Source organism: Micromys minutus (assembly GCF_963924665.1).
Source record: "Micromys minutus genome assembly, chromosome: 13".
NCBI classification, from domain to species: Eukaryota; Metazoa; Chordata; class Mammalia; order Rodentia; family Muridae; genus Micromys; species Micromys minutus.
The window spans coordinates 32869891-32896569 of NC_137982.1; the positions used below are offsets into that span (position 1 = coordinate 32869891).

Genomic DNA, 26679 nt, shown 5'->3' on the forward strand with positions numbered 1-26679 from the left:
TTTAGCTGATCTCTATTTCAAATGTCTGATTTGATTCCAGCTCCCTTCTGCTTTACCACTTCACTACAACAATATTAATATCAGTAATGACTGTACTATTTGTAGAGCTCTTTCTGGGTTCCAGGCATGTGCTATCTGTTTCTCACGTTTTGCCTCAACCCTCTGAATATTATACAAATCCATACATACAAACACTGAAACTCAGGATTTAAATAATTTCCCCCATGTTCATACAATCAGCAAGTGACAGCTCTGAACTCTGACTAGCTCGAGCAAGAAAAAAAAAAAGCCCATGTGTTCAGTGCACCTGGAGCCATGCCCCATTCTAGTGGGCTCACTGAGTTTGAGGTCTCCCACATTCGCTACCCAGTTTGCCATTTGTTGATTTCTTTCCACAATGGCTCATCTCAGTCTTCATTTGGAACTGAATCCCTTTAGATCAACTTCAGTATTGTTGTATCTGTATATGTGTTTGGGTTCTTTTCTCAATGAGATTGCCAGTGTACCATATAATTATAGCTAACATATGAAGAAAAATAGAAATATCTTTGGACCTGCTCCTTCTCCTTAGTTAAAATCTATTTCAGGGCCATGGGCCTGCCTTGTAATATTAAAACTAAACAAAGTCTTGTTAGAGAATGTTTATCTTCCAGTTCTCAGGTAGCAGGAACCCATTCCCCATCCCCCGAAATGATTCAAGGTCAAAAGAAAGACATGAGACCACCTGTTTTCAGGAAGCGCTCTCTCCTTCTCTGTCTGCAGTGTTCACTTTATCCTCATACAGAGCAGATACAGGTAATCTTAGCTCCTCCTGAGGCCAGATGGAAGCCTCTGTTTCTAGTCGCCAACCCCAACCTCTAATACCTAGGCTGTTGAAGTCAGCCACCCAGACTCAGGATTCCACTCTCTGGCTCATCTCCACCCCCTTTTTATGATTGGTAGCAGAGGCTGTCAGCTGAGACTCTTTGCCATCCTACTTCTCACCAGGAGAATTCTGGGAAGATGGTAACTTCTTTTCATGCTGCCCTGTTTCAGATGTTGTCTCCAGACACTATGTGTTTTATAGGATTTCCGCGTATTAGACAAAAGCCACACAGTCTTTACAGATAATTGCAATCTTCTCATCTGTGGAGGTGTCTGAGAGTCAGCTTTAAACGTCAAAGTCCTTCTCATTTCAAAGGATCCAAGAGAAAGACCTTCAAATTGAGAGGATCTTTTATATAACTGAATGTGTTAACCTTTTGATCTTTTAAAGTCTTCAGTAAAGAAATATAAAATCATACATCTAGCCCCTTATCTGTGCTATCCAATAAGACTCTTGTTACAAAGGAGAATCTCTAAGCTGGTTGAGAATTTTCCTAATCATCAAGTCTGCATGCTTTTTGTTGAACAGCTTTGCAAAGTCAATCTCTTCCTAATGAAGCTTATTTTTCTGGAACTTCTTTTGTACCCAGCTTTAATGACCACAAGCCCACCTCCTTCTTTTCTTTTAACGAGGCTTTAATGTCCCAACTTTCTCTTGTTTCTACTACTGATCACTTTTGTTAGAGTCCTCATCAGCCATATCTTTAACATCTGCTATTTATATTAGTCATTTGTTGAAGGTAATTTAGGTTTTTTTTTGTTATTGTTTTTTGTTTTTGTTTTTAATTAATCAACCTCAAAAGTGATATCCTCAAAATTCTTCTGGCTTTTTCTTCTAAATCTAAACCAACCTCTACATACTTGGTATTCCAGAACCCAGTTTAGTAATTTTTTTTCAATTACTGTACAAAAATTAACTAAGATTTGCCAGTACAAACAAGATTTTACAGCATTTTTTAGCTCAGAATTTTGTAATGCAGAAGTCCTGCACCGTGTACTTGAGCTCTCTGCTTTTGAAGTTCCAATGCTAAAATCTAAGGTTTAGGCAAAACAGAATTCTTTTCTTTTTTCTTTATTTTATTCGTTTGCTTTTCTTTATTTTAATTTTACTGGATATTCTCTGCATTTACATTTCAGATGTTATCCCCTTCTCACAATCCCATCCCCCCTCACATTGCCTCCATGAAAGTGCTCCCTGTCCCAACTACCCTCTCCCATCTCAGTGCCTTGGAATTCCCCTCCCTACACTGGGAAAAATGAGCCTTCACTGGACCAAAGGCCTCTTTTCACACTGACACCAGAAAATACTATCTTCTGCTGCATATGTACCTGGGCTCCTGAGTCTCTCCATAAGAACTCACTGTGTAGTGTTTTAGTCCCTGGGAGCTGTGTTGGGTTTTGGTAGTTGATAATTTTATTTTTTCCCACGGAGTTGCAGACCCTTTCAGCTCCTTCAGTCCTTTCTCTAGCTCCTTCATTGAGGTACTTGTGTTCAGTCTGATGGTTAGCTGCAAGCATCCTCCTCTGTATCAGTATGGCTCTGCAGAGCCTATAAGAAGGCATCCACAGCAGGTTCCTGCCAGGAAGCACTACTTAGCATCAGCAATAGTGCATGGGTTTATTGGGTGCATATGGGGTGGATCCCCAGGTAAGGCAGATTCTGGATAATCTCTTCTCCATTCCTGCTCCTCTATTTGTTCCTTTATTACCTCTCATGAGTGGTTTGTTCTCCCTTCTAAGAAGGACCAAGGCGTCCATCTTCTGGTCTTCCTTCTCTTTGAGCTTCATAAGTTCTGTGAATTTTTTCTTGGGTATTTCGAGCTTTAGGGGCTAGTATCCACTTATCAGTGAGTACATACCATGAGAGTTCTTTTGTGACTGGTGTAAGCTGGCATCTCAGGGTTGTTTTGATTTGCATTTCCCTGATGGCTAGGGATGTTGAGCATTTCTTTAGGTGATTCTCAGACATTCGATATTCCTCAGTTGAGAATTCTTTGCTTAGCTCTGTGCCCCATTTTTAATAGGCTTATTTGATTCTCTAGAGTATAACTTGAGTTCTTTGTATATATTGGATACTAGCCTTCTATCAAAAGTTGGACTGGTAAAAAAAAATTTCCAATCTGTTGCTTGCTGTTTTGTCCTTCTGACAGTGTCTGTTGCCTAACAGAAGCTTTGTAATTTCATAAAGTTCTATTTGTCGATTCTTGATCTTAGAGCATAAGCCACTGTTCAGGAAATTTTTCTCTGTGCCTATGTGTTCTAAGCTCTTCCGCACTTTCTGTTCTGTTAGTTTAAGTGTACCTGATTTTATGTGAGGTCTTTGATCCACTTGGACTTGAGCTTTGTACAAGGAGATAAAAAGGGATCGATTTGCATCCTTCTGCATGCTGACTGCCAGTTGAACCAGCTCCATTTGTTGAAGAGGCTGTCCTTTTTTCATTGAATGCTTTTAGCTCCTTTGTCAAAGATCAAGGGACCATAGGTGTGTGGGTTCTTTTCTGGGTCTTTGATTTTATTCCATTGATCTACCTGCTCTGGTCTATGTACCAATACCATGCAAGTTTTATCACAATTGACCTGTAATGCAGCTTGAGGTCAGGCATGGTGATTCCCCTGGCAGTTTTTGTTGTTGTTGTTGTTGAGAATAGTTTTTGTTATCCTGGATTTTTTTTTTTTTTTGTTATTCCAAATTAATTTGCAAATTGCTCTTTTCAACTTTATTAAGAATTGAGTTGGAATTTTGATGGGGTTGCATTGAATCTGTAGATTGCCTTAGGCAAAATGACCATTTTTATTATGTTGATCTTTTCAATCCATGAGCATGGGAGGTCTTTCCACCTTCTGAGGTCTTTTTAAATTTCCTTCTTCAGAGTCTTGAAGTTCTTGTCATACAGATCCTTCACTTGCTTGGTTAGAGTCACCCCAAGATATTTTATATTCTTTCTGGCTATTATGATGGGTGCCGACTCTCTAATTTCTTTCTCAGCCTGTTTGTCCTTTGAGTAGAGGAAAGCTACTGATTTGTTCAAGTTAATTTTATACCCAGCCACTTTGCTGAAGTTGTTTTTCAGCTGTAGGAGTTCTCTGGTGGAATTTTTGGGCACATTTAAGTATATTAACATGTCATCTGCAAATAGTGATATTTTGACTTTTTCCTTTCCAATTTGTATCCCTTTGACTTCTTTTTGCTCTCTGATTGCTCCAAAGAAGAATTCTTATGTGGAGAAAAATTTGCTTCCAACCATGTTCTTGTTTTTAACAGAACTGAGTTACTTTTGGTCACAGGACTATGCGTTAGAGCTTGGCATTGCTTCACTGGCTCAGTTGTACAAGTCTATCCATGTTTCCTGACTGATGGATTCCCTCAATCTTTTGGCTATGGATGGCAGGTAAAATCCTTCTTGTCCTTCAACTCTCTAGCCACCCTGGGCAACTAAGCACAGAAAGCCCTCTCCTTTACTGGCTCCTGTGATGGCATCATTCTGATAATGTCTCTGCTTTGCAGTCATCTGTGCTATCTTATCTAAGCTAAGCATGGGAGGAAACTCCATGTTATTTCTGGTTCTGGTGAAGAAGAACATATAGTGGGCTGGGGAGAGAATCTCGGAGAACATCTTAAAGTTGATTTGCTTAATTGTACTCCTCTAAACCCCAATGGTCCTAAAGGCACAGGATTTACACTTAAGGATCTTAAGTTTTATTAACATTCTGTGTCTACCTTTAATTTCCCACCCACAGATTTTTAGATCAGTGCCTAAAACCTAGATAGGATACTACCAAGCTATAGAGAACCTCAAAAGAGACTTCATATTTTATAAAAATTCTTTCGAATATGAACCAACGAATTTTCCACACTGGGAGAACAGCTGTGACCTAAACTATAAAAATTCTCTCAGGATGATGGCATGTGTGCTTAGGTTTTCTTTTTTTTTTAACCTACTTTTGATGTTTTCTGAAATGCTTTGACCCCACTTCAAGCCTACCATCCAAAGTCAGGGGAGAAAAAAAAAAGTCGGACAAGAAGATATGGACCTATTTAGAAGTAGTTTTTTGGGGGTAATTGCAATTTCCAATGTCAGGATACCAGCAATCCAGTTTAGTAGTGTCAGGATATCACATACAAATCAGCAGCAGTGGCACGGTCTAGCAGAAACCACTAGGCCTCTGCCAAATGGGCATTGTCTTAGTCAGGGTTTCTATCTCTGCACAAAACATCAGGACCAAGAAGCAAGTGGTGGTGGTGGTGGGGGGGGTTGTTCAGCTTACACTTCCACACTGCTGTTCATCACCAGAGAAAGTCAGGACTGGAACTCAAGCAGGTCAAGAAGCAGGAGTTGATGCAGAGGCCTTGGAGCGATGTTGCTTACTGGCTTGCTCCCCCTGTCTTTTTCAGCTTGCCTTCTTATAAAATCCAGGACCACCAGCCCAGGAATAGCACCACCCACAATGGGCTTGGTCCTCCCACCTTGATCACTAGTTGAGAAAATGCCTTACAGACTTATAGCTGGATCTCACAGAGGCACTTCCCCAACTGAGGCTCCTTTCCCTGTGATAACTCCAGCCTGTGTCAAGTTGACATTAAACCAGCCAGTACAGGCAGGCATGAATCAGTGAGAGCAACCAGGACCAGCTGCAATGCCAGGAGAACTTCTCTGCTCTGCCTCCCTTGACAAAGTAAAGATCAGTGAAACCCTGAGACCAATGGAGTTTGGCAAAGCTAGCGCCTTCACTGTCCCTTGAGTTGTATTCATACTTACTCCAAATATATGTGTCTTCCAGTAGGTCTTGCCTCAGCAAAACCTATGAGGAGTCTGCATCACACAACACATCCAGCAACTTTCTATTTCAATGGAGCTTCTGTTTTCACTATCATTGCTAGATAGCCTATGCCCTTTGGTTTTACACTGTCACCTCCCGCAATGTTCTCTGCAGCTGTAATTCTGGGTGTTTGCCAGAACATTCAAGTGCCAACATCCCACTGAAGCTGACTTTGGGCATTTCCTGAGTCGATAGCACATGAACCTGCGAATTCACAGAATGGCAGATCCGTCCCAAAAGTATCTCTGAGGTAGAACTGAGGATTACACACCCACTGTGGCTTTCTGGATTGCCCAGTAATACCTCCCAGTTCAGCTGCAGGCACTGCTGGATTCGCTGTTTTCAAAGAATTGGAAAACTCTACCAGAGTAGACATATGTCTCTAGTATATGAATGACCCTTACTCACAATTCCCATACTGGAAGAAAAGCTAGAACTAACTTGGAGCCTATGAAACCCTAGTCTTAGCATCCCATAGCAATTCACCTCCTGAAATCCTATGATGCAGAGAAAATTCTCAGAGCATCTTAAGAACTATATACAGCAGAAGGTGGTGCAGAGACCAATATTACATTATCGGCCATTTTAAAGCCAGTCCATCATGATAATTTTGTTTCTTAAAACAATTCAAAACAAGAAGACTTTGACTATTTCCATGTTGCGTTTTGTTTTGCATGTACTTTACGCTCATTGTAACTATTAGGTTTTCAATGCATACTGTCAAGCCCTTGAAAAAATCAAGTACTGACTAAAAAATATATTCACAGAGTTTTATGTAAAAATTATTTTAATATCTGAAAAAACAGTACTGACAAAAATGTATAATTTTAAGCAAAAAATGTTTAAAATCTGTACATTTATCTTTGTTTTGTAAAATAAAGTCACTTAAAAAAAACATTCTGTGTACATTCATAAAAAGATACCATCCTCTGATTTTATTATAGCAATAATTTCAAGCATAGAGAGATGCCTGTGAAAATTACCTAACAGGTAACAATTTATCTAATCTCAGCTAATCAACATCTGTCTTGGATCTTGAGATAGAACCATGAAAAGTATGAATATTCTGTCCACCTGGAGTTCTACAAAGTACAGGTGATCTAAGGTGTTGGGTACCCGTAAGAGTAAACTTTAGCACTAGACACAGACTAAAACATTATCTTAGCAAATGAGCCCTGAAATGTAAATTGTAGGAAGAAACATTAGGGCGAAGAGAATGTCCTGTCCAGACATTCTCCATTGAGACCCAGGGCAGGGCAGAGCATCTCTGTCTTCTCTGCTGCTTCCTCGTGAGTAAAAGAAGTCTGGTGGGAAAATGGAGGGAGATGGAGCAGAAGGGATAGGAGAAAGCACGTCTCAGTCAGGGGGCTTTGTCTGCAGGATCATCACCTGTAGGGGGATTATCAGTCAAGCTGCTTTAATGCTCTGGAAAAAGAAAGTTTGCTTCTAGCATATAAAATAGTTGAAACAAAAAGAATGTAAGTTGTAATTAGTAAACATATCCAGAACTTTTTATCAGTACTTTTGGTCAGTATGTCTATTGATAATAGAATTCTCCATTATGAAGAAATATGTAGAATAAATATGCAAACATAAATATGTAGTAATGCTGAACAAAATCTCTCTCCCCTCCTCCCTTCTCTCTCAAGCACACATTCGTGCCTGCATACACATACACACACACAGGCACACCCCTAGGGTTGAATAAAAAGATAGACTCCAAAATCAGACCAAGGAGATGCCGCTGACGTCAGAGGAAGGCTAGACCCTCATAAGGTCTGAGTAGCTGACAAGAACAAGAGCTCAGGACTTGGTCAGATGCAGAGCAGAGATTAGCACAGCATGATCACGCCCTGAGGAGTGGCTGGGCAGCCTCTAGGCTGGGCACCAGAGGATCATAGAGGTCCATGCAGAATTGCTAAGCTTGTGTCTTGCATGAGAACCTGGGGTCCCAGGTCTACACAATAACACAGAAACTGGTTCTGAGAAAGTATAATGTGTATGGCCCTCAGGAGAGGCAGAAATAAGAACCGAATTCAAAGATGGTCTCATTACTGGGTCCCAGTTCAGAAAGGAAAGTACAATTCATAAAGAAGACATAAATGACTTTCCTCTTTAGTCATTTAAACTCTTCTCTGAAACTGTAGAAACTTCAGGCAATATTAAAAGGCAAATGACCAGAAAAACAAAGTCCTTGTAACCCCAGTAACTGATTAAAACATAGCATCCTGCAATTGTAAGCCTCAGCTATGGATTATTAAATAACAAATAGAAAAATAGATAAAAAGTACAGATAAGCAATTTATGAAAATGAAGATGTTCCAGTAACCATAAGCGATTCAGTCTCATAAATAACAATGGAATAAAAATTAAAACACCAATGTGGTGCTTTTTACATTTTTTAGATTGGCACTATTTTAAAAAAAAACAATGATAATAATCATAAAAGTTGAAAAATAATATAAAATTGGAAATACATTGATCCTACAACATAATTATCTTACTTTTAAAACCACCTAGATAGACAAAGCTCTGGTTAGGTCAAAGGGCGTCTGCCTGGTGGCCACAGCTGTACATGGGGCAAAACAAAAAACATTTGCAGGCTGGCATGAAAGATAGTAAGGAGAATGCAGAAATTGACAGGTGTGTCTACTATTATACACTAAAAACCCTAATTAAAAAGACAAACAAATGGGCAGGAGGGATGGCTCAGTGGTTAAGAGCTACTGGCTGCTCTTCCAGAGGTTCAGAGTTCAATTCCCAGCAACCACATGGTGGCTCACAACCATCTATAACGGGATCTGATGCCCTCTTCTGGTTTGTCTGAAGACAGCAACACTGTACTCACATACATAAAATAAATAAAATCTTAAAACAAAAAATAAGACAAACAAACTAGAGCTACTCTATACTGTTAACATAGGAACAATTTAAAACAGAAGATGGGATGGGAGAAGGAGTGTTGCCAGGTGGGGCTGTATGATACTGTTCATAGAGAAAGAAGATTAAATGGCAGCCTACACATTCAAATGTTTTAATAGCTATGTATTGCCCTGGAATGACAGAACCCAAACCTCTCAGAAGGAGAAGAAGGTACTGATGGAGGCCTCTGAAAATGACTTCAACTTTGCAGTTCTATGCTTACTTAAAAAAAAAAAGTGAGGCAATATAAAGCATATGAAAAAATTTACTGTCTTTTAAAAACTATTTCCTAAATGAAAAAATTACTATAAGAAGAAAGTAAGTGAAATAAACCAGATACCTTGGTACTATATACTTTCTAAGAATTGAAATCAAATGTCAGAACATGCAGAAGCACAGTAGGGTCATCACAACTCTACATGCATGGAGTACTTGGTCTCTCCTTTTCTCTGTGTCCCTCATTATCACATGCAAGATGGGGACATGAGACCCTGCTGGTAGCTTAATAGAATGCAACTAGAGCCAGAATGCACTAGGCATGTGGCTGCTTTGACATTTAAGCATCTGCTTCCTTAGTGCTCCTAGGTTAGGCCTTACACTCTAAAATGTAGAAAGGCTATGGCAACCAACATCAGTAAAGTTCTCTTTGATCTCTTTGGTGCTTTCTTGCTTAAGCTTTACTAGTCCTGCCATCACCTTGACCATCACAGCTGTCAATCATTTCATCCTTTGCTCTCTCTGTGTTTGCTTTCTTGCTTTAATGCTTCTGAAGCCAAATGTCAAATTCCTTTCTGAAAACTTAGAAAATCCTTTTTATTTACCTTTGAAAAACTCTTTCTTTGCCTTCTAGAAATCTCCTGTATTGACTTCAGAGAAGACAGTGAACAATGTCCTGCTCTGAATATAGTGAGAGGCACTGTCTTCTTAGATATACAATACTATCTGTGGTCATAGTTACTTGTAGGGAAGAAATGCTATGAGAACCCTCTGCATAGAAAGCATATCTATGAATGCACACTTCAAATCCTGAACATTGATGATGGCTAACAGTCAGTGAGTTGCCCCACAAAGATACACAGATAGCTTCCATTGTCTGAAACCTGATCAATACTTACTAATTATTGAGGCTTGTGAAGTTATTCCTTTTAAAAATCACCTTTCTTAATGTGACCCTGATGAAACCACCCAATTTTCTCCTCTAGAGGAAGAAATGGAATTCAATTTTTAATTAAGAAATATAAGAGCTGTGAAAAGCAGCACCTTGCCGGCTGACGTTGTCAGATGACAGTGGGACCTCCAGTGTGTTGCTTGGCTTACTTTGCACACATGCTGCCTCGTACTACATCCAGCTTGCCGGCACAGGGGCATGACACAAGTAAAGATCAAGGGCAAATAAGGAGACAAAGATGCAGCGAAACTGAATCATAGCTTTAAAATCCACAGTTTCTTTATCCTCAGTATTCAACTCTGAAGAAAAAAAACCCTTAAACAAGGATTCCACAGACTCCATTGATCACAGAACCTCAAAATGTGGACCACAGTCTCAGTGCAAAAGCTAGTCACCAATGACCATGAGTTAATCACTCATTCTCAGCACTGTAAGCAGATTTTTAAAAAAATCATTTTTTATATCATGCAGATCAAGTCAATACAGGTGAACTTTCCGGATCCTGGTACGCAAGACTGGAGGAGCTATGTGACAGATCAATTTCCTCTCTCCGCACTGGTCACGAGGTAATCACCTTCCATGAATGATTTTCAGAGTCAGCAGCTCCTTGAAATGTTGCTTGATAGCTCTGATAACATTTTTAACTAAAATATCTTTCCTGCAAATTTTGAAATTTTTATTGTAGGAATAGACAAAATGTCTAGACACTATAATAAAATAATCAAAACTAGTCCCCAAGCATTTACATCTTCTGTAGATTAGCAGCAAAACCTCAGGTACTTGGTAAGTACTTGTAAGATTTAGAATCGAGCACTTGCCTCAAAGAGGAATGATAAATTTATATAACTGGGAAAAAACTAATATAATAAGTAAAAAATGAAGTCTTTGAGGGCCTTTTGGCATTCCGTGAATTGTACACTATACCCAGTACAAGGTATTCTGCCAACAAGTGCATTTCTAACTATCATTACCTACACTACCATAAACCAAAGTGCTCCTCCAGTACACTGGAAGCTTTACCATATCCCTTCTTAGTATAAGACTTAAGAATAGCCACAAATTTTGCCCTCCCCCCGCCCCAGTATGAAATGAACTTAGTCACATACACCTGTGTTCATGCAGGCCAGCAACATGGGTTCTCTCTTCAGCAATCACATCTGTGACACTCATAAAGGGTAAAGCAAAACATTGCTCATTTCTGACAAATGTTTCTAGAATGGCCAGGGAGAACCTATTGCAAACTCCATGGTAAATCAAAGCTCAATCAACTAATTAAGCACCCATTTGCACATCCAAAAAAGCAGGAGATTGCATACCTTGATCTCTGTCTCCTCCCTTCGGAGCAATTCCTTCTTTTTCCACAATTTCTCTTTCTCCTCTTCCCTTTCTCTTCTTCTGGCTGAAATTTCCATTTCCAGTCTTGATAGCTCTTCTTGGTGGGCTCGCCACTGAGAAACCTGAAACACATAGAAACCCTTCATTTCCATAACTACGCAATGTCGCATGATTTCATATGGGACAAGGTTTTGTGTCAAAGAGGACTCAAGTTTTTCCAAACGGGCATGTATATTTTATGTGTATGTGAGGATATGACATGCGTGCATACTAGTATTGAAAATAGCAACTATAAAATAACTTATCCACATACTCTCTAGCTAAACTCAGGGAGTCATAAAAGTGTAGGCTTTTGCTTCAAAGGATCTGGGACTTCCAAAATATTCTGGGCTGGGTTGTAGCTCAATAAATAATGTTTGCTTTGCATATAAAATGCATTGACTATGGACATACTAATGTGGAATGGTGAAAGTTTAATGGGGTCCTACCCTTAAACAAAAACTGAAGGCAACCAAAAACTGCTGGGAGAAAGAGAACTCACCTCTCCTATGAATGAGTCCAGTGAAGTATGGCCAGTGGCCAATACTGAATCCATACAGACACAAGCAACAAGTATAAACTCAGTACATCATGTATATGTGTATGTGTATATGTGTACATATATGTGTGTGTGTGCATATATGTATACATATATATGTGCCTAAATATATACATACATACAGTAGCAATAAAATAAAATAATAGGCTATCAACTTGAGAGTTGGGAACATAGAAAGGGTTTGAGGGAGAGTGGTTAGGAGGGGTTAGACAGAAGAAAGGGAGGTAGAAGTGATATACTTCAATTTCAATTAAAAACATTAATTTTTTAAAAAATAAAATAAAGTTTAAAATATCTGCTTTTATACATGTAAATAAATGTCAAAAGTAGATTAAACAGCCCTTTTTAAAATTATAAAATTAGGGCCATGAGAAGATGGCTCAGTTAGTCAAGTGTCTGCCCTGTAATCATGGGGAACTGAGTTTGATCCCAAGCACCTGTATAAAAACGCCAAGTATAGCACTGTGGCCTCAGCACTAGGAGCAGTGGAGGCCGGTCAATTCGTGGGCTTGCAGAAGAGCCTGCAGCCAAACCAGCATTATAGTTATCAGTGGAATGTCCTGTCTTAAGAATTATGGTAGATGGGGCTAATGAGAAGACTCAGTGGGTAAAGGTGTGTGATGCCAAGCCTGAAGACCTGAGTTCAATCCCCACAAGGGTCATAGAAATTATGTTCCATTCCCGTAAGTTTTCCTCTGACCTCTATATAAATACTGTGGCAGAAGTATACTCACTTACATACATACAAAAGAAATAAAAATAGTATTTTTTCTTTTATTAGATATTTTTTATTTTTACATTTCAAATAAATATTATCCCCTTTCCCAGTTTCCCTCTGGAAACCCCCTATCCCATCACCCTCCCCTTGCTTCCATGAGGGTGCTCCCATACTCACCCACCCACTCCCTCCTACCTCCCTGCCCTGGCATTCCCGTACACTGGGGCATTGAGCCCTGACAGAAACAAGGGCCTCTCCTCCCATTGATGCCTGACAAGGCCATCCTCTGCTACATATGCAGCTGGAGGAATGGGTCCAACCATCTGTACTCTTTAGATGGTGGTTTAGTCTCTGGGAGCTCTGGTTGGTTGATATTGTTGTTCTTGTTGGGTTGCAAAGCCCTTCAGTTCCTTCAGTCCTTTCTCTAACTCCTCCATGAGGGACCCCATTCTCAGTCCAATGGTCGGCTGTGAGCATCCTCCTCTGTATTTGTCAGGCTCTGGCAGAACCTCTCAGGAGACAGCTATATCTGTCTCCTGTCAGCATCCTCTTCTTGGTCTCTGCAATATTGTCTGGGTTTGGTGGCTGTATATGAGACGGATCCCCAGGTAGGGCAGTCTCTCAATGGCTTTTTCTTCAGTATATGAAGACCCAGCTATACCACCCCTGGGCATATTCCCAAAAGATGGTCCAACATATAATAAGGACGCATGCTCCACTATGTTCATAGCAGCCTTATTTACAATAGTCAGACACTGAAAAGAACCCAGATGTCCATCAACAGAGGAATGGATACCGAAAACGTGGTACATTTACACAGTACAGTACTACACGGCCATTAAAAACAATGACTTCATTAAATTCTTAGGAAAGTGGATGGAACTAGAAAATATCATCCTGAGTGAGGTAACCCAATCACAAAAGAGCACACATGGTATGTACTCACTGATAAGTGAATATTAGCCCAAAAGCTCAGAATACCAAAGATATAATTTACAGACCACATGAGGCTCAAGAAGAAGGAAGACCAAAGTGCAGATGCGTCAGCCCTGCCTGCAATGCCTCCATCAAATTTCCGGAGGGTAAGTCTGTGGGACATTGATGTGCCATTATCAGCAGTGATAGCCCTGAGCTGGTGGGTCCTGGGTTCTATAAGAAAACAGGCTAAACAAAGCCATAGAGAGCACGCTAATAAGCATTGGTCCTCCGTGGCCTGTTTCAGATCCTGCCTGCACATTCCTGCTTGAGATTTTGACCTGATTTCCCTTCATGATGGAGTGTAAGCTGAAATAAACACGCTCCTCGCTGTGTCGCCTTTGTTCACAGTGCTTTATCACAGCAATGAAAAGCACACAAACAACAGACTAGACAACTACCAACTAGACGAGCACACACAAATGTGCTGTAGTGAGTCTCTCTGCGGCGTGGTTTAAAACAGAGAATTCAGGGAAAGCCTAAATACCCAGCAATAGAGATTGGCTTCATTCAAATTTTGTACATTCATACACTGTCTGTGGCTGATAAAAGATGCTGTATTTCTATATTTGTTGATAAGAAAACATCTATAATAGTTAGATAAAATATGTAAACTACATTTGTCGTATGATCTAATTAGCTCACAGCATCCGTGTGTCTGTATGAAGACAGGCTTTTGGAAGGAGATTTACTAATGTGATAATAGAACTTCTGAAAAATATTTTGAAACATTTTAAACATTATTCTACCATTTCTAGACCCAATAAAGTTATTTTCACCTCTCTAGGCTGGGTACATTTTTCTTTTTGTAAAGATACTTTTATATGAACAGGAAAAAAAAAGTGAGACTAATGAAAATTAAGCCAAATGTTTTTTTTTTTGTTTGTTTGTTTTGTTTTTTTGTTTTTTTTTTTTTTTCTGATCCTTGGGCTCATCTGGCTGACAAAGCAGTGAGGAAAAATGCTAAAGCATCAAAACTCCTCTCATAAAAGGTAATTCGTAATTTTTCAAGTATTTGAATCAAGCATTATTCATTAATAATAAACAAAATTAAAAGTGAGACATAATATCATTCAAATATGATTAAAGTGACTCTCAATAGCTTATCTTTTAAATATTTTATATTAATTTCAAATGTTTACTTTTCTAAGAACATATTTTGCCACATTTATGAAAACAAAGAAGAAAATGCCTCATCCTGGCTTGCTAGTACAGTCTTTACCCCAATCCCTCTCTGTGATCAGCATGGCTGAGTTCTCTGGACCTTGTCTAGAACAAGTCACTATCTATCGGCCTGCTGTGTACCTTGCCTCCCATCTATCTTTTCTCTGCAATTTCACAGTCAGAATCATGTGTCCTGACAACTGTTGCCAACAGTCTCCTCCCAGAATGCTCAAAGGGACACTTCCTCCACCTGTTCACCAGCCTGGCAAAGAACAGATTTCTTTTTCCCTTTCATGTTGCTTAGCAACTCTGTCCTGTGCCCACAACAGTGCGTGCTTCTCTCTCCCTGACCCTAGCCACTAACCCGTACCCTATTTCACCTCCTCCATGACTCCCTATTTTAATATTTAAGCCTATTCTATGAAGTCTTCTCTTGAGGGTTTGACTGCAGAATCTACATTATCAGCTTTCTACCTGCAATTCAATTTTACACAAATTCCTAAAGACTTTGCTGTTTGCTAGTGTTTCTATGGTCCAGACTTCCAAAGTTAAACTTGGGGGCCTGTGGCCTTGTCACAGCTTTACACCAAGCCTAGGGTACTTGTCTCTCCTCAAATATACCTGCTTCTGTCAATGGGACCACAAGTCTCCCTGGAGTATGAAGAGTAAGTCCATTGATATAATTGTTTCTTTGCATTTGACAACAATCTCTGATAATATAAATAAACTGATTTATATATATATATATATATACATATATATAATGATGATGTATATAATTTAGTTTCATACATACACACACATGCACACATATATACATGTGTGTGTGTGTGTGTGTGTTTGTATTTAAGGTTAGATGAGCTTTTCAAGAAATCAATTTCAAAACCATTGAGATTGACTGTAATTCCTTAGTTCACTCAAAATCTTTCAGCCAAATGTGTTGAACACAACCAGAAGGTTTGCAAGGGTGATGCCAACTGATTAAGTTGACTTTCTCACTCCTAACCCCATATTGTTAGTATGCAGTTCTAGGCAAGCTTGTTTCCTGGCCTGGAATGACTGTTCTTATTCCTGTTCTTTTTAATTGTATGTTGACACCAACTCTCTCTGTGTCTCTCTCTGTCTGTCTGTCTGTCTCTCTCTGTCTCTGTCTCTGTTTCTCTCCCTCTCTCTCTTTAAAATTATTTTATTTCATCTCTATGAGTGTTTTTCCTGTGTGTTTGTGAGCCATGAACAAGCTTAGCACCTACAGAGGCCAGAAGAGGGCACTGGATTTCCTGAAACTGGAACTATAGACAGTTGTAAGAAGTCATGTACATCATAGGATTTGAATGCAGATACTATAGATGGGCAGCCATTTCTCTTAACCACTGAGTCATCTCTTAAGACCCCAGCACAGTCTGAACTTCAAAGAGGGATCCAAACACTCCCATCTTACAATGTCCTTGATTTCCCTCTATTTCCTGAGATGGTTATCACCCACCTGGGGCTCAAGTCATGGCTTACAATTTCCATAAAACATCTCCATGCATGTGCCTCTCCTTTATCGCCATGTACCATACTACAACTGCTCACTCTTTATGCTAAAGATGCTGTTTCCACTTAGAATATAGTTCATACATTTGCCTCCTCCTTATACTCTCAGAGTATTGTTACATCATAAATACTTAATAATTACCTTGTAAGTAATTAATCAAGCTACACAGTGTTCCCAATAAGTTGCCAAAGTTGCCACTTTCTAGCATTTGAAAGTATAAAAGAATCCCTCTTTGGTTCTCCAGAAAAGACATCTTACATTTTTTGAAGGATGCACATAGATTTTACCACAGGGTTGTAAAACTACAGGTGAGTTCAATAAAGAGTCAGAAACCAGTAGGCTGCAGATGTCAGCAGGAGGATAAAGAAGCATTGGGGCCAGGGAGGCTGGAGTAAGACATGAGCCTTCGGAAACCAAGGTGCTACAACTTGCTGTTGGAGTGACTGCAACAGTCAGAGGGCTCAGATGTTCAACCGAAGTCAATAACTCATGACATTTGTTTGTGATTATAACTGTGCCCAAAGACATGATTATAGAAGCCAGACTTGTGGGATCTTGACAATGAGAGTTGGATACAGTCAAATGGGGCTTGTCAAATCACATAATGGATAAGGTGACCAACAGTGGGGAAAGGTGCCAGTGGGGGAAAGTCCTACCCAGCTGGACCCTCGGAAAGGGAGGTTTGGATGTGGTGAGAAAGACAACGCATTGCTAGGTTTTTCTAAGAGGCCTAATAACAGGGAAGCTGGCAGGTGGGTGAATCGATACCAGCACAATGGGCCCAGAAAGCACAGAAAGCTGAGTGAGGCTGACTGAAAGGGAGAACAGCTCAGAGGAATGTTCTGGCAATTTCATTTTAAAGGCTCTGCTAATTACACAGCTCCAAACAGAGCAAGTGAGCAGAACTGTGAGATAGTAACCACGAGAGAACAGTGCTCCCTGGTAGCCAGGTGCACATTGTAAGGAAAGCATTATTCAGATTATTAACTACGGGATACTTTTTTCCAGGTCTTTAGTTAACTGCTTTAATATTCCAGCTAAGTGCACCATCTCTGAATGGGATCATAGCCCACAAGGGGACAAACAGCATCAAGAATATAAGCTGGAGTGCTTAGCATGTTTTCCTTGCTCTTGCTGTAAGTGAAATAGTTCAAAGGAAATTAACATGTAATGTGTTTGCAGAGGGGGATATGCAATGAAAATTCAAAAAATAAAGCCCTGAAAATATTAATGGCAACCACTGGATTTAATGTCAAGGTAACAGTGTTAACATGTGTTTACATCAAAGTTGTGGGCTTTGATCGGTTACGTCAATACTGCATAAAGAAAATTAATATTGAGCAGAGGCTCTTCAATCCCTTCTCCACAACTAACCAACAATATTACAATTTTGAACGGATGCTTCCCAGAGCTCTCACATATTAAAGGAAGGACTAGCCCTGTGACCTCAACCATCACTTTTATTCTGACTCTATTTCACTAATTGCACAGGTCTCCTTTTACCAAAAGGCCACCATGTATGATATACTCTTCAGTTTAATTTGCAAGCATAATGAACAGCGAAGAGACACATGCATATTTCATAGGCCTCTTAAACAATTGTAGATAATTAAACATTGACATTATATCAGCCACAGTTATGAAAACTTAAGTAAGCTGTAATTATTTGAGGGCAGAAAGAAAAAACGTACTATCTGACCAGTACACATCTGACATAATAGGACATTTAAAACTGCATTTTCCAGAGCTTACAGAATATCACATATATGTGTGTGTAGTTTGCAAGGAATATGGTAAGCTTCTTGGGGTGTTGTATGGTGTGGCATCATCATAGAAATTTCCAGAACCTGCCATTTATCCTTCATCTGCCTGCCCATCTCAGTCTACTTAAATCAAAGCTGGGCTCATCTCTCTTGGGAGGCTCTAACTCACCATGTCCACACCAGATGCTGCTTCTCTATGTCCCTGTCATCTTGAACAACATGGACCAAATCCTCAGGATGGGCTACCAATTTCTTGAGAGCTCTCACGGATGTGTGTTGTTGCGTTGTCCAGAGTTTATGTGATGTGGAGGGAGTTGGTTAGTGTTCAGTCAACTTTTACAGTGTTGTCCAATGATCAATGTTCTTGAGTTATGCTTAGAGGTAAGATGACGACATTCATGTGCCTGGCCTGGGGTTGGCTACAGAGAAAGAAAGTTTTGTACCCTAGATTTTTTTCTGAGTTCTGGCTGCGTTGTGCTTCCTGGATTTCAACAGTGCTTGCTGGATGGGGAAAGACACCAGAAACTTCGTCAGGGTTTTCAACACCCACCTCATATTTCTTCAAAAGTTAGAGTGCGTCTGTAAAAACAGCAGCAAGAAATTCCTTCCTCTTCTCCCCCAGTGTTACTGTAAGCCTCCAAATTCAGTTCAGCTGAATAAGGTCAAAGTTTCATTTTATTAAACCTTTTAATAGTTGAGTGCTCTATTAAAATTTTTCCACAATCTTCCACCATTTTTCAGCATCATAGGTCTAGGCTGTGTTATCTCATGTGCCCCGTTTCTGTTGAACTTCACTCAGGAAACGGTCCCTGTGATTGTGCGAATGTTATTGGGGATTTCTATTCTCCACTTGGCATTTTTGCTTGGCTGAAAATTTTGGCTTTTCCTCTTAGCTTCACAATTATCCTTTGGATTCTTGGGTAACTTCGTAAGTGCATTTTTATCACTGCTCTTTGATAAGTGCTTTCCGTTTTCTGTGACTTTTTTTATTAGTCCTTTGCAGACTCCAGGGGATTATACACTCTTGATTATCTTGACTGTTCCAGATCCATTACTTTTCAAGCAAAATGTGATGTCTGACTTAATCATATGATGGATGGCCTGACCTTAGCATAAAACAAGACTTCCAAAACACCCCAGCAGACTAAATGTTAATAAGCAGAAAATAAGTAACAGTTGGGTGATTGCTTGCTTGTTTGTTTTTAAAGGACAAAATTACAAATATAGCCGTCAGTTTTATATATGAAGCCAAGCTGTCTAATGGAGTGATGTGGAATCAGCAACTCACTTGCCTATAGAGTGCTAGGTCTTAGAAAAATCACTTTCCATTGTGGATGGTAGTTTTTAAGTTTTCGATAGGCATGCTACACTCTGTATAACCTGTAGCTGGACTTTTGGCTACTTTGTAGGCTCTTCTTTACACCTTATTCCACCTTTCCAACCCTCTAACACTGGGTAGGACAGAAAAAAGAATGGAGGGGAAAGGGGACTTTTTTCCTCCCCCAAATTTTTTTATTCGATCTTCTCTGCATTTACATTTCAGATATTATCTCTTTCCCAGAATCTCATCCCTCCTTCCCTTCCCATTGCCTCCATGAAGGTGCTCCCTCTCCCAACCACCCTCTTCCACCTCAGCACCTTGGCATTCCCCTAAACTGGGAAAATGACCCTTTTTTTCTCTCACACTGGCCTCTTCTCACACTGATGTCAGAAAAGGCTGTCCTCTGCTGCATATGCACCTGGAGCCATGGGTCTCTCCATGCAAACTCTTTGGTTGGTGTTTTAGTCCCTGGGAGCTATGATGGATTTGGTTAGTTGATAATTTTGTTCTTCCCATAGGATTGCAGACCCTTTCAGCTCCTTCAGTCCTTTCTCTAGCTCCTTCATTGGGGTCCTCATGTTCAGCCTGATGGTTAGCTGCAAGCATCCTCCTCTGTACCAGTATGCCTCTGGCAGAGCCTCTGAGAAGGCATCCATACCTGGTTCCTGCCAGTAAGCACTTCCTGGCATCAGCAATAGTGCTTGGGTTTATTGGGTGCATATGGGGTATATTCCCAGGTGAGGCAGTCTCTGGATGATCTTTCCTGCAATCCCTGTCCTCTATTGTCTGAAAGGGAGAGCATTATTGTCATTAGATTAATTCCTGCTGATAGGGGCATTGAGTGCCTTGGGGCAAATTTGATCTTTGCTGTCAGGATATCTAATTTTTTCTTGTTTCTTTCTTTCTTTTAACCACAACCAACAGCAACTAACCAACAACTCATTCTTAGGGCCCTAGTATTTATATGCCCTCTGAAAAGTCCCCAGAATTCCAAACAATCACACACTTGCAAAAACTATCTGTAGCTGGCAAAATTATGCTCCTGCTAGAGCACGAAGCAAATCATAGTCAGCTTCTAGGGACAGTCTGAATAGCTACATATTCCACATCTGGGATTAAAATTAAAACATTCTTGCAATATTTCTGTGTTTTCAAAGAAACTAAAATTCTCACTATAATAACAAGAGAAAGAACTAGGAAAGAGAAAAGGACCTCTGAAGCCAAGGGATACAAAAAAAATATACAATTGTGGAGAGCTAGTACAGACTTTGGGCAGGGCTCAAATTATTAAAAAAGTATTAAACAGAGAGAGGGAGGGAAGAGGAAGGTAAGGAAGAGAATATAGGGAGGGATATCTAAAAACAGAGCCATATCAGACATCATATAGAAACTTTCTACAGTAGAAGCTTCTTTACACACACGCACCCACAGGCACATAAACACACACATGAAATCTAAACAGAGTCACCACAAATTGAAGGAGACAAAGCCAACAAGATGGGTTACATCTGAGTTGCTGGCCAAAGGGCCTCATGGCAACCTTCAAACAACTCTGGTGTTTGCCACGGCTATTACTTGCCCCCCACAAACTGAAGGTAAGATAACTGCTTCTGAAGATAACACCTACATATCTCAATGAACAGTGATAAGTCATACTGGTGCCTAATTAGAACCTCATCCCTGCATGAGGTTCTCTGCATGCCATAGAGGAGCAAAGTAAACACTCACCCAACTACAAAGTCCTCTGTCCAGAATGATGACTTGCCTGCATAACTCACTGGTGCAACAGTGGCAGAAAAGTTGTGGGAATAACCAATCTATCTGGGTGGATTTGAGGCCCATTCCATGAGATGGAACCCCTGCCTGACCCTAGTCCAGTAGCCAAGAATCTGAAACTAGACAGGCCTTGGACCTACGGGAAAACCAATAGCAAATATTGGAATACTAATAGCAAACTGTTGCTATGCTAAAGGGACATCAAAATAAAATGACTCTTAATGACATTCTGCTATACTCATAGATTGTGATTGTAGTCTTGCTCAGCCATCATCAGAGATGCTTCCTCCTTCAGGATATGAGAACTCATACAAAGATACACAACTGTACAATGTGCTGAGAAAGAGAGATTTGGGGAAACAAGTCTTGAATGGGATGTCTTCAAAAAACCCCTCCCCTCAGGGCTCAGGGAGCTATTTAGAAAAGAAGGCAAAAACAATTTTAAGGGCCAGAAGGATAGATAGCACCTAGGAAACAGTGCCTTTTACACACAAGAACGATGTGAACTCATAGAGACTGGCTGCATGCACAGAGCCTCCAGAGGTCCAAGCCAGAAAGCAGGCAGTCACAACACTGAGAGAAGTGGACATGTGCCCCCGTCTTTAACCCAGAAGGTATCTCCAAATGTCTACAGCTCACAAATGAAACCTTAGTTTTCTCTAATGGAGTCTCAGTAGATATACAAACCATACTTAAGGGCAGGTCCAATGTCCAGACATAGATGCCAACACAAAGTAAATTCAATGGTATTGTGTTTCATTGTGTTTTGAGCATTTCTTTTTACCTTTTTTATTATGTAGTATGGTTTCTTATTTTGTGTTTTTATAGTGTGCATGTGTTTATGTAGGTTGTTGTATGAATGTTGTATGTTGTTGTATGTATGTTGTATGTATGTTGTATGTATGTTGCTCATGCGTTTTGTTTTATTCTTATTTGTTTTCTTGTTAAGAAGATGTGAAGTTAAGTGGATAGGGAGGTGGGGAGGGCCTAAGAGGAGGTGGGGGAGGAAAAACTATGATCATAATACATTATATAAAAATTAATAAAAATGAGAGAAAATTTAATAACAGCTTTTTTAAAAAATCACCTTCCAGTTCTTCTAAAATTTAAAAGGACTAGTTCAGAGTTTTTTCAAACAACTTATAATTTGTATTATAAAGTCAATGTTGTGAATAGCAACTAGCATTTTTGTGTAAGTGGGAATAGAGGAAAACAGCATGCCTCAAGTAATGCAGTGGTAGTATTTCTAAGAAAATGTTGTTCCATTATGTGTATATTCACTTGTGATGTAAGTCTTCTCACTATGGGTTATGGTCAAAAGAGCTTGGAAACCCTAGGAACTCTCTGTAATGTTTCCCAAGCCAAAGATGCTATGACTCCATGGCCTAAAGAATAAGCTATCATGCCAATGGCATTGAGCACAGTCCTTCTGAAATCAACTGTAAAGTGCAAGAGAAACAAGACTTTGAAATCATAAAGTAGAGCTTGAATTGTGCAATTGTTATTAATGGGCTCCCTGGAACTTGATGTTTAACCATTTTGAACTTTAGGTTAATCAAAAGTTGGATAATAATAATAATAATGCACACTTACAAATACCACCCATTTGCATGAGCCCAAAACTCAGGAATGACCTCAGCATCTCAGGTCCATGATTCCCAGATATGCAAAGCCTGTTGGCCACACTGACTGAACTCCCTACCCATCTTAGCAGTTGCCAGCCTCATCGTGTGAGACCTTCTCTGAATCCATTCTTGATACTCCCACTTCACTGAGGCCAGAGTAGACATTTTCAAACCACACACTTGGTCATATTTTATTCGCCTTCATGTTCTCTTTTTCTGTTGTTCAGTAGTTTCCACATTAAGGCTCTATTTTATTTCCTATATGCTCTGAGCAGAGATTGTGTTCATCAGCTTTCTGGTACTATAACCAAGCCTTTCATATAATAAACCTAGAAAGAACAAACATTTGTTTTGCTCAGTCTCAGAACTTTCAGCAACTCATGGTCTCTTGGTCCCATTGCTCCTGTGTAAAGTCACAGATCATGGAGTGGATTGCATGGCCCAGGCAAGCAACTCATCTCAAGGCCACCAGGAAGCAAACAGAAAAAAAAGAGACCAGGATGTCACATTCTATCTAAAGAATGGCCAATGACCTAAAATCTCCTAATAGGCCTCATTTCTCTAAAGGGTTCTACTACCTTCACCTGTGCTTGGTAATGACTGTGTGTGTGTGTGTGTGTGTGTGTGTGTGTGTGTGTGTGTGTGTGTGTGCTGGAAATAAGAAAGGTTTACTTTCTGGATTGAAGCTCTGTAAAGGACCACTGTGGTCCATGATGCCATCAGAGGCCATGTTGGTGTCTGTGATCCGTGCTGCTGCCCGAGACCACAATGAAGCCCGACATCCATGTGGACATATGCTATCTGCACTGCTGACTGATCCCTTGGTGATGTCCTCAGGATTTTCTACCTTGAGGGATATCCTGATATGAGCAGCATGTGTCGCTACCTAAGGCTCATGGCTCGTGCAGCTGCTGAGGATCATGAGTGGATAGGTAGTCCAGATTTGGCCAGCAGTCATGTTCACGTCTGCAGCCAGTGTTGCCACCAAAAGGCCATGAAGATGTCCACCATCTGGGCTGCTGACTGAACCATGTTGGTGTCCTTGAGAGCTAACCCCTCTCCTGTTGCCACATGGGTCTCCAAAGATGATGGCTTGTGGCGAGGGTGTGAGTGGAGAAAGACCCATCTTCCCTTGGGAGACTGGCCATAAGGCGTTTGGCCATGCTCCATAAAGTATATGGGCAACACAAACTAGATTTGTCTTTTTTTGGTGGAGTGAGGTCTCAGGGAGGAGTGGCAATGATGGGAGAACTGGGAGGTGACAGCATTCGGGGTGCATAATGTGAGATTCCCACATAATCAATAAAAAGAAAAAAAGGAGGGGGAGGGAGGGGAGGAGGGAGGGAGAGAGAGAGAGAGAGAGAGAGAGAGAGAGAGAGAGAGAGAGAGAATAAAGTACAAATAAAATACCTAGGATATGTGCCTAACAAGGCATTCAGTTAACTAATGCAAAAGAAATGGACTGTTGAGAAGAAGCTATCTAAAAAAAAACAAAAAAAAACCAAATCCTCTCTTGTAATTAGGGGTCCATAATGCCTAGAAGGAGAGGGTGAGAGATATGTGGCTTAACACGTAACACTGGAGCACCTCCTTGTAGGGAGCAAGACCATTTTGGAGCTGTGAAAAGGAAGACTCGGCCAAGAATGAATACTAAAGAAAGTGACTGCAGAGTGCATTAAGAGTGATTACAGTTTATGGACTCCCTACCTTATAAAGACTGAAGTAGAAACCTTCAGGGAGGATATTCTTTTCCTTCCAGCTCACTTTTTCCCAGATAGAGCATAGAATCAACAAAAGGTAGTCTAAGGGACATAGCAGGGCTTGCAACCTCTTCAAACAGGAAACTCATTACATTTCACTTATATAGGCAGCCAAGAAGGAAAGTCAAACAGAGATCACAAGAAGATTAACTGGGGGAAAATTCATAAAAGAAAGTGACTTCTATTATTATCAGCCTCTTTCACTTGTCTTACTCAGTAACAAACACTTCAAGCTAGACATATGTGCACTGCTTGGACATGTTTCTCTAGAAAGCATGGCCAGAGAACAATGGGAAGGGGGGAGTAGCATTCTCTTCCAAACAAGGGGCAGGGGTGAGGGAAAGTAGAGAAGAAGGATGAAGAATAAAACACAAAATTAAAGGCCAATTATAACTCTGCATAGAGAACTCTGTCAGATTATCACCAAAACTGCTAATGGATGTTTAACAAATCAACTCCCTGAGCATTCATGAGAAGCTAAACTCCCCAAGATTGAATGTCTTCCAAATATCCATTAAGGTAGAGGCAGGAGGCTATGGTGGTGTTATAGCATGTTTGCAGAAATGGGAAATATTATTCTTTCCCATAACATCACAGTATACCCCTAAAATGAATGTTCTGAGTAGATAAGCACTAAACAATGTGGAATTCGTTCAGTTTATGTTCAAGATTTAGCCAGTTTTACTTGTTAATGACAACGCCACTGAAGATCGTTTAAGTATTTGTCCAACCTCCCCAACACTGCTTATGTTTCTCTGAGAAATGGCTATGAGCCCTCACAGAAAATTCCATACTCCTCAGCCAAGGAGACAACTTTGTCCTAATCTATAAAACCACATTAAACTGAGCCCATAAAGCACAATGGTGTGACTCTAATTGGCACTTATGCTGAGAGATTTAGAAATGTGAATTTTGTCTTTCAAGGCTGTCCCTATTGCAGGCATCTGCTTACTCATGATTACTCTCAGAGAAAAAAAATGATACTATCTGTTATGACAGTGCTAATGCAGCTGCCTAGTAATTCTATACATTTTAATGTGTCTTGGCTTTCTTTAACACTGCAAATAACTTTTGTCTTTTCCAATGAGTCGAGTGAGTTATGAAACTCTAGCTTTCCCTTGCACGTGATCTTGTATACTCAGCTCAAAGATCACATGGGCAGGAATTTGGATTCTGGATGATATTGGCATTTGAGTATGAAGGCATAATCAGTGAAATTAACAGGAAAATGATTCTAACTCATCATTAAATTAGCAGCATATTTTTAAAAGTTGGAAATGTGTCAGAACTAATAAATAATGCCAACTATCCAATGCCTTTAGATAGATGAACCCATATTCTCTATGCGTCCTCTGGTATCTCCAGGGTGATCTCTATTGCTCCAACCCTTATCGCTCACCATGGAGGGTCTCCAGCACCACAAATGGGGTCATGGCTCCTAAGACCATGGTTCTAGTTCAATGTATCCAACTAACTGTAAGGATCCACAGTCTGTCCCTTAGAACCTACATTACCTAGATTTGTTGGCATCACGGATTACTCAGTTGTCCATGTCAAGAGCAAGCCTAGACCCCTCCTTCTAGGGTCTGTCACATTCTGTCACCAAACCCTGTGTCACAAGGCATGCATGTGAGTGAATGCTCTCTTTCCTAGTCTAGTAAACCTTCCCAACATGCTCCTGTCTCACAAATTTTATGTTGGATCCTTCCATAGTGAAAAATAAGATCCCATCATTTCCCTGGCCTCAGCCTTTCCATGGGCTCATATACACCAATGGAAAGGGAGGAATCTAGGCATTAAGACCGTGGGTAGTGACTAGGAAGAGTGTACACATCCAGAAAGCCCCATCTAAAGGAACCTAGGTGCCTTTCACTCAGGGCAGGCGTTGCCATGTGAGAACAAAGATAGGCACCAAGTGGTCGAAATTACACATTACTCCTTTTTGGCAGGTGGATTTGTAGGCAGAACTTTAATGCTGCAGATGCTCTCTCATTCTTAGAACGCAAACATTTAAAAATCCCACTCTAATATTCTGTTTCAACTAATATCGAGTTTCAACCTATCCTTTATGACATGAAGCCCAAACTCTGCAAGAGATATAAGTTCCTTCACTATCCATCAGCAAGCATTCCTTTTTTCCTTAGCAAGGAGCCTGGGTTTTCCTTAGGCCAACCTACAGACCACTACTAACAGGTCTCCTGCCTTGGTAGTGCCCTTCCCATAAACCCCAAGTATTTATCATCTATTGCCCCACACTCAGCTTGAGCACCCCTTCACCTGTAAACTATCCCAGATCCAAGGGCACATCACCATCATTTCTGCCTCTGGTGCCATT

At 40.3% G+C, this 26679-nt stretch overlaps 1 protein-coding gene across 2 annotated transcripts in view; it reads right to left on the bottom strand.

Moving 5' to 3' along the window:
- The window catches only part of CCDC148 (coiled-coil domain containing 148), a gene marked incomplete at both ends in the record, with an annotated part of 183164 nt that overhangs the window by 84438 nt on the left and 72047 nt on the right, over positions 1–26679 (bottom strand). For both annotated transcript variants that reach the window (XM_080927016.1, XM_080927015.1), the window contains one exon: positions 11089–11229. In XM_080927016.1, coding sequence (XP_080783142.1) covers positions 11089–11229 — 141 coding nt within the window. The remainder of the gene's footprint in view (positions 1–11088; positions 11230–26679) is intronic.